Source organism: Apteryx rowi, unplaced genomic scaffold (assembly GCF_003343035.1).
Source record: "Apteryx rowi isolate R43461 unplaced genomic scaffold, aptRow1 scaffold_908, whole genome shotgun sequence".
Lineage (NCBI taxonomy): Eukaryota > Metazoa > Chordata > Aves > Apterygiformes > Apterygidae > Apteryx > Apteryx rowi.
In genome coordinates, this window is record NW_020451214.1 from 1 (window position 1) to 7,657 (window position 7,657).

Consider the following 7,657-nt stretch of genomic DNA (forward strand, 5'->3'; position numbering starts at 1 on the left):
CTCGCCGCCTGACCGTGCCCCGTCTCTGCCGCAGCGGTCGGTGCTGCTGCGCAGCCTGGCGCTGCTGGGGGTGCTGGCCGCCGGCTACTGCTACTTCAACCTCCTGGTCCCCGACGCGGGCACCCGCCTGGCGCGCCTGGGGCTCTTCTGCAGCATCTTCACCGTTGGCATGTACCTCTCGCCGCTGGCCGACCTGGTGCGTGCGCGGGGGGACGCGGGGCGGGGGGACGCCCCGTGCGGCCGGCCCCGCGCTGGGGCTGCAGTTCGCCCCTACCTTCTGCAGGCCAAGATCATCCGGAGCAGGTCGACGCGCTGCCTGTCCTTCCCGCTGACGGTCACCACCTTCCTGGCCTCCGCCAGCTGGACGCTGTACGGCGTGCAGCTCCGCGACCCCTACATCACGGTGCGTGGGGTGCCGGGGGGGGGGGCGAGGGACCGGCCCCTGCCCCGCGCCAGGCAGCAGGCCCCCCCCACAGCTTTCGGGCGAGCGGTTGGCACAGGGCCGGGCCCCGTCCTGCAGCGCGCACGCGTGTCACACGGCGCAGCCCGTGACTAGGCTCGCAGAGATGAGTATTGATTTTAATTAATTAGATGGTATAAGGCCAATAAATCTCCCCCGGCAATGCGGGGCTGACGGAGTGGCAGTGGGGGATGGCAGCGACGGGAGTGCCACGAGATGGATAGATCTGCTCTTCCCTGTGTCCTCCCCCAGGTCCCCAATGTGCCGGGGATCGTTACCAGCCTCCTGCGGTTCTGGCTGTTCTGGCGGTATCCGCCGGGACAGGACAAGCCCTACCGACCTCTGCCCACGTGAGGCGAATCCTGCCGGCCGGAGCCCCCGTGGCTCTGTTCCCGCAGCCCGCATCAGCAGGGGACACCAGGTGCTGCCACCCACTGGGGCCCACGGCCAGGCAGCCCGCGGCCTCAGCCCCTCCAGCCGCTCCTCGCCCTCGGCCCGGGCTTTGGTGATGGTTGGTTTGCTCCCAGTGATGCCGCGGCGGCGCCGGAGCTCTCTGTGCCCACCGCCCGCCCAGGGCGCTGGACCCCCGAACACTGCTCCTCGCCACCAGCGTCCGCCCCCGGCACAGGGGTCGGGGAGCTGGGGCGTCCTGCGTCTCTTTTGTACGGGTTTAAAGTGCCTTTTAATAAATCGGAGACTCTTCCCAGCACCCGACTGCTGTGCCCTCCCTCGCCGGGCTGCGCCGAACACCGAGGACGGGACGGTCCCTGGCCCGGCACCCGCTTTGCCCCGGGGCCGATCGCTGGCCCCTCGCGGGAGGCCTCATCCACAGCAGCACCGATCGAGGTGCGGGGCCGGGACACGCGGCGGGGAGCTGTGGGGTGCAGGACAGCGGCTCGCCCTGGCTCCAGCACAGGCAGCACCGGCTGTGACACGGAAAGAAAAGTCACTCCTGCAGCTTCCGCTTGCTACCGGCCATCACGCAGGTAACTTATAGTCAATTAACATCCTACAAGCCCCAACAATCGAACGTGCACATCAAATCAAGGCGATAAGCTGGAATGGAATCAAACTCAATTAATGAATTAACAATGATCTGGAATGAAGTTATCAGGCAATCGCATCACCAGCTGGACAGCAGCAAGTCCTGACTGCAAAGTTACACTCCAGATGCCTGATCCATGTGAAATGGGAGCCCCCGGGGAGCGGCGGAGCCCGGCCCCCACCACGCGCTGGCCCCGTGCGGTGGCTCTGGCCCACGGCAGCCTCCCTGCCCCTTCCACCAGCAGGTCACTTGGTGCAGGCACGTTCCTCCAGCCCGGATGACGCAGGCGGGATTAAGGAAGCAGTTACCAAGAATTTGGCTGAGCCTGTGCTACCGCTCAGACACTCGCACTCGTTTACACCTTGGGACGTGTTCTGGGAAAAATCAATACGCAGGCAAGCGTCCCCGCTGTGACAAAAACAGGGCCTGGGCAAGAACGGTGTCTGGAGGAAAAGATTAACTCCAGCACACCCGGCCCCGAGTGGCAGCCGTGCTGCAGCGCGCCCCAGCCGCCGCCACCGCCGCCGGGCCTCCCCGGCATGCTCTGTCTTGCTGCCGCGGCCTGTGCGGCCTCGGCCCCCGGGAAGGCTCCTTTGGTGTGCTCCCCTCGACGGCCGCAGCTGCGATTGCAGGTGTCGCTGCCGCAGGCGCTCGCCCTGGGGCGCACGCCCTGGCGGAGGCTTGGCGGACTCGTTTCAGCACCTCCCGTCCCGGCTACCCCTTTTTTGGGGATGGCAGCGCCGTCCCGCCCGGCGGAGGCCGCGGTGGCGGCAGCGCGGGGGGACAACGGTGGCAGAGAGGAGGGCAGCTTTCCGCAGTGACGCACCAGGCAGAAGCTTGGCTGCTGCCCGGCCGTCGTGTGCCACAAGCAGCCAGGAGGAGCAGCCGCGGGTGAGGCCAGGACGCACAGAGCGTCTGCTGGGGACGCGAGCACCTGCAGCAGGCACGTGCCCCAGCCGGGAGAGGCTCCCGCCGTACTGCTACCGGGCGACCTGCGGCAGGGCTGCCGCGCTCGCCCTCTGCCCGGGATGGGGCCGGGACCGCTGCCAGCCCCTTCCCTGCTATAACCCCCCAACGTGCCCCTCGCTACGGGCTGCGCGCGCTCCCTGCAGCCGAGGCCGCGGTTCGTCGAGGCACCGCTTCGCCGAGCCCGGGATGGCGTGACCCGACTGCCACGCTGGGGCGAGACGGCAGGAGCTGCCCCCCCTGCTCCGAGCTGCCATTGTTGCTCAGGAAACAGCTAATTAGTTGCTCCTCCTAATTAGCCCGAGTCCTCCCTTACGATACCAACTGCTCCTTTTTTGCAAAAGGATGCGCAGCTGATAATTAAAAACAAGAAAGTCCTTCGGCTGGTATGCGAAGCACCCGGGGAGGCTGCCAGGCAGGCAGGCCCCGGCATGCGTCACCAGCAGCGCAGCTCTTCCAGCCGGGCGAGCAGCGAGGGTCCCGGCGCCCAGTGCGGGGGGGCTCTCGCCCCTGTGCCCCACGGCACCCGCCCCACGGTGGGCCCCCGTCCCTCTCCTCCCAGCCCCACACCAGGGCGAGCCCACGTGATGCTCCGGAGCTGGCGGCTGCCTCCTGCTCCCCAAAAAGGTGTGGGGCAGGGCAGCAGCTGCACCGCAGCCTTCAGCAGGAACCGGGAGCAGCCCCGGGCGCAGGCTCAGCCGCCCCGCCAGGACGGGGACACCGCAGGCTCCGGGCACTCTGCATTTTAAAGGCTGAGCCGCCTGCTCCACCCAGACTTGCTCTCTCCTCCTCCTGCTGGAGACGGGCCAGCGGGTCGGGTCGGGATGACTCCTCTGCGGGCTGGAACCACATCTGAGGGGCAGCAGGGAACGCGCCTGCCCCACAGCACTACCTGGCGCTGCAGGCCTGCAAGGCAAGCCCTGCTCCCACCCTCGCTGCCTCCGGAGCCTGGCTCTGGGACCAAACGAGGCCAAGCTGCTCCCTGCGGCCCTTGCAGGGTGGTGCAAGGAGGCCCATGCGTGGAGAGACACAGAAACCCTTCCTCTGCTTGCAGCCCCCCCCGACACCGGCCTCATGCTGCCCCCAGCCAAGCAGGCGACGCGCCGGCTTACGCAGCCCCAGCCCAAGGCACCTCGCTCCGCGCCGGCTGCGCGCAGGGACCCTCACGTGCTCCGCGGGGCAGCCCCCGTCGCCAGGCTTTATTGCGCGCTCAGAACCGCAGTCCTCGCTGGCGCAGGTCGGCCCGCGCCGCCCCGATGTGCTCCTGCAGCTCGGCGGCCGCTTCCTCGCAGTCGTTGAAGGTGGCCAGGCGGTAGCCGACGGTGGCCAGGGAGTAGCAGCCGAAGGCCACGAGCAGGTAGATGGGCAGGGGCAGCAGGACCTGGCGGCAGGGCGGCGGGACCCGCGGGCCCAGCGGCCCCAGCGCCAGCGCGGCCCAGGCCGAGCCCAGCAGGGCCAGGCCCCACAGCCACTGCCCCAGCTTGGTCATGGCGGCCTGCGGAGGGAGAGAGGGGCCCTGAGCCGCGGCGGCGCCTGGACCGCACCGGACCGGACCGGACCGGACGGCCCCAGCACCCCGCGGCGGCACCGGGCCAGGAGCCGGTACCAGCCCTCCTGCAGGCCCCGCGCCGGCACCGGGCCAGGAGCCGGTACCGACCCTCCTCTGGGCCCTGCACAACCGGGACGGGGCCTGGTACCAACCGTCCTCCGGGCCCTCCCGAACAGATCCCGGTACCGACCCTCCTCCAGGGCCTGCACAACCGGGCCATGACCGGCACCGAACCCCCTGCGGGCTCTCCCGGCCCCAGCTCCCGACAGCGACCCCCGGGCGGCGTCCCGGTCCCGGCGCTCCCCCCGAACCGGCCCCGGTCCCAGCCCCCCCCCGGCGGCTCCGGGCCCCCCGCCCCCACCTGGCTCGGTCCAGCGCAGCCCGCACGCTCTCTCCCGTCGCGGAGTTGACGTCATCCTCGAGCGCCGCTCGGCGCAGGGGGCGCTGGGAGCCGTAGTCCGCAGCGGCACTGCGCCACGTAGCAACGCGCATGCGCTGAGCCCCCCCGGTGCTCGGGGCGCCCCCTGCGGACGGGCGGGGGGGCAGCGCAGCGCCCCCGCGGCGGCCCCGGTGCCCGCAGGAAGCCGCCGCGCTTTGTTGGCGGCGGCCGCGGCGGCAGGAAGCACCTGGCTTCCTCCGCGTCCGGCCGGCGGGCAGGCGTGGGAGCCGGCCTGGGCCACCTCCCGCTCCCACGGCCACAGGTCCCCCCGGCCCCCGGTGGGGGGGGGCGGGACAGCAGCCAGGCGGCCCGGACGGCACCGCCAGGGACGGGGGCCGCGGGGCCGCGCGCGCTCTGCGGCCTGCGCTCGTTCGACACCTCCGCGGCCTGCTGGATGGGAGCGGCTGCGGAAGAGCCCTACGGCCGGGCCAGGAGCGCCGGGACCCCCCAGCCGAGGGAGGCTCCCGCGCACAGCTCGACCCAGCCAGGCTGATCCCCTCCTGGAGCCAGAGCCTGCTCCTACCTGCCTGGCTCCGCTGGGATTTTCCTTGCCTTGCAGGTCTAGACAGACGTTGTCAGCACATTTTCATTGCTGGAGCTGGGCGAGAGGGGGGTTGTGAGCTGCCTCCCAGCCCAGACTCTGCTGGCCCAGGGATGTGCCGGGGAAAAGCCCAGCTTCCCGTCCCTCGTCGGCGCTGAATCACAGACCGTCTGGGCCGCTCCAGACAGGCTGGGCTCACATGTGCGTCCCTGCCCCTGGCCCCGCACCCTGCTCGGCCTCCCCGGCTGCGCGCCGACCCACCGTGGAGGCAGAAAAAGTTCCCCAGGTGCAGGCCGGGTTTCGCCACGCAGCCCGCCGGAAAGCACCGTGCAGCAGCTGGCGACGCAGATGAGAGATGGCCCCAGCGGGCCATGGAAGGGGTGTGGACCGCTCACAGCGCTGGCAGATGTTGTCTCTGGTTGCTGCTGAAGTTACAAATGTAGAGAGCGCCGTCCTCAGGAGGGGAAATCTCCGCTTCCTCCTGAGCACCCGAGCCAGGAGGAGGCCCTGAATGGTGCCAAGTGCCCACGCAGCCCTGCATCCTACGGCTGCCCCTCCGCAGTGAGGAGCGGCAAGATGTGGATTCCCTGGGAATGCAGCTAATTGCAGCCTGGGGCGGTGATCCTCCTGACCCTTCCCCGGGAGCACAGCAGAGAGCTGCTGTCCCCGGAGGCAGAGGGCTCCGCGGGGTCAGGCAGAGTCAGCACSAAGAAGCACGTCCGTCATCGCTCCCCCCTCCCCAAGCAGGCCGGGGTTTGCAGAGGTGGAGCGGCACCAGCCTGCCAGCCCTCACTGGTCTCCCACAGTGCCATCACCGCTGCCTCAGGCACCARCAGGGTGGACAACTCACCCCAGGCTCCACTACGGCCAGGTTTGCACCTGGAAGAGCAGCCAGGACAATTCTGTGGCACCGCGTGTGAACGCAAAGCACTGTAAGAAAGCCAGGCTGCCAGCTGGCAGAGGGGGCCCCGAGCCGCTGTCAGGGGAACTCAACCTGAAGGAGCTGCAGACAAGACGTTACAAAGAAACTGCTTTATTAGTTGGCTCAGAGTCTGAGTGCAGGCTGGAGGTGAGGAGGCCGCCCCTGGAGAGGGGCCATGGGACATCAATTCCTCTTCCTGCCTTTGCCAACAGCTTTGGTGGGAACAGCTACGGGTGCTGCAGACTGGTAGAGCGTGGAGGAGATCTTGTTGATGTAGTAGAGGCCAACCATGGAGAAGATGAGACTGGGAGAAAAGAAAAGAAAAGAAGAGGCTAGTTGGYGGCACCCCTTGTGCTGCTGTTGGCGAAAAACACGGCAGGGCTCCACTGACAGCCCCGCTTTGCCCAGTGCYGGTCACCGCAGGAGCTCAGGGCAGGCTGCCAGCCCCTGCCCTGCCCGGTGCCCCCGCCTCTGCCAGCGGCAAGCGCGGCCCGTTGGGGTCCCCTGGCAGCAGCCCCAGCCGCATGAGGGGACCGGCCAGGCCACTTCCCCACCCCTCCCTGCGGGGCAGGCTCTGGACTTACCAGGTGGTCACACAGACACGGTGAATGAGGCCAGAGGCAAAGAGAGCCAGTAAGAGGCAGGTGAGGACTGTAGGGAAAAACAGGAGAGATCAAAGATACAGTCACACAGCCCCAACTCATCAGCCTGAGCCTGGGGGGTAGCAGGGGTCAGGACCACAGGGAGGCAACAGGAGAGAAGCCTACCTRCAGCAGGGATAATGCTCCAGGGGGACTATCACGGTGGAGTCTCCCCCCAGATTAGGGTTGGGACCCTTTGTTTCTACAGGGTGGTGCTGAGGTAACCACAGAAGTGGAARGTAGACCCAATTCTCCCTTGATTCCTGCTAGCAGGGCCAATGACAGCCCTGATTTGGGTCTGTACACCAAACAGCTTCAGAAAAGAGAGCACATTCATCTTCCTTCCCCCCTGCCTCACAATCACAGCCAAAGACTTACTCTCAGGGAATATCTTAGCCTGGAATCCTTTACCGAAGACCAAGTTCTCCAGGTTGTTGAAGGCCTGGATACCAGGGTTAAGGGAAAAAACAGGGTGGCCTGGGATCCCCAGTCCCCCAGGTCTGCCCCTCGTCCCCAAAGGATACAGTGAGGGAGAAGATGAAGAGCGCGGAGCCCAGCAGCCCACCCTGGATGGTCAGCCACTCRGTGGAGGCCAGCTGCCGGCTGTACATCTGCATCCCGGCAAAAAGCAGCAGCGACAGCAGCGAGGAGAGCGCCAGGGACGTGCCTGTGCCCACGGCTGGGGGCAGAGCGGCGGCTGAGGGCGGCTGGCCCAGGCCCCCGCTGCTCCTGGGCAGGGCCGCAGCTGCCCCCCGCCTTGGCCTGCCCCCGCCAGGCCCTGTTACCACGGTGCCCCATGGGGTCCCCCATTACCACGGCACCCCCGCCAGGCCCCGTTACCACGGTGCCCCACAGGGTCCCCTGTTACCACGACGCCCCTGGCAGGCCCCGTTCCCATGGTGCCTCGCGGGTCCCCCGTTACCATGGTGCCCCTGCCAGGCCTCGTTCCCATGGCGCCCCGCGGGTACCCCCCGTTCCCATGGCGCCTCTGCCAGGCCCCATTCCCCCGGCGCCCCGCCGCGTCCCCCGTTGCCCACAGTGCCCCCCCGCTCCCCACGGTGCCCTGCGGGTCCCCCCGTTACCCATGATGCCCC

General features: G+C 68.3%; 3 protein-coding genes across 3 annotated transcripts; 1 reads left to right on the forward strand and 2 right to left on the reverse strand.

The window, feature by feature from the left end:
* Window positions 1-28: 28 nt before the first annotated feature.
* Window positions 29-3,544, forward strand: SLC50A1 (solute carrier family 50 member 1; the record flags this gene model as incomplete). The annotated part of the gene is made up of 3 exons (XM_026091549.1): window positions 29-196; window positions 284-403; window positions 713-3,544. Coding segments are annotated over 3 exons (390 nt in total), but the record flags the coding sequence as incomplete, so codon positions are not given.
* Window positions 3,545-3,642: 98 nt separating this feature from the next.
* DPM3 (dolichyl-phosphate mannosyltransferase subunit 3) lies at window positions 3,643-4,485 on the reverse strand. Its single transcript, XM_026091548.1, has 2 exons — window positions 4,382-4,485; window positions 3,643-3,966 (listed from the first exon to the last, which is right to left on the reverse strand). The coding sequence occupies exon 2, from the start codon at window positions 3,958-3,960 to the stop codon at window positions 3,682-3,684; it is 279 nt and encodes a 92-aa protein (XP_025947333.1). The 5' UTR covers window positions 3,961-3,966; window positions 4,382-4,485; the 3' UTR covers window positions 3,643-3,681.
* Window positions 4,486-6,017: 1,532 nt separating this feature from the next.
* Window positions 6,018-7,651, reverse strand: KRTCAP2 (keratinocyte associated protein 2). The gene is made up of 5 exons (XM_026091521.1): window positions 7,646-7,651; window positions 7,088-7,242; window positions 6,942-7,005; window positions 6,507-6,573; window positions 6,018-6,226 (listed from the first exon to the last, which is right to left on the reverse strand). The coding sequence occupies exons 1-5, from the start codon at window positions 7,647-7,649 to the stop codon at window positions 6,106-6,108; spliced, it is 411 nt and encodes a 136-aa protein (XP_025947306.1). The 5' UTR covers window positions 7,650-7,651; the 3' UTR covers window positions 6,018-6,105.
* Window positions 7,652-7,657: the final 6 nt, after the last annotated feature.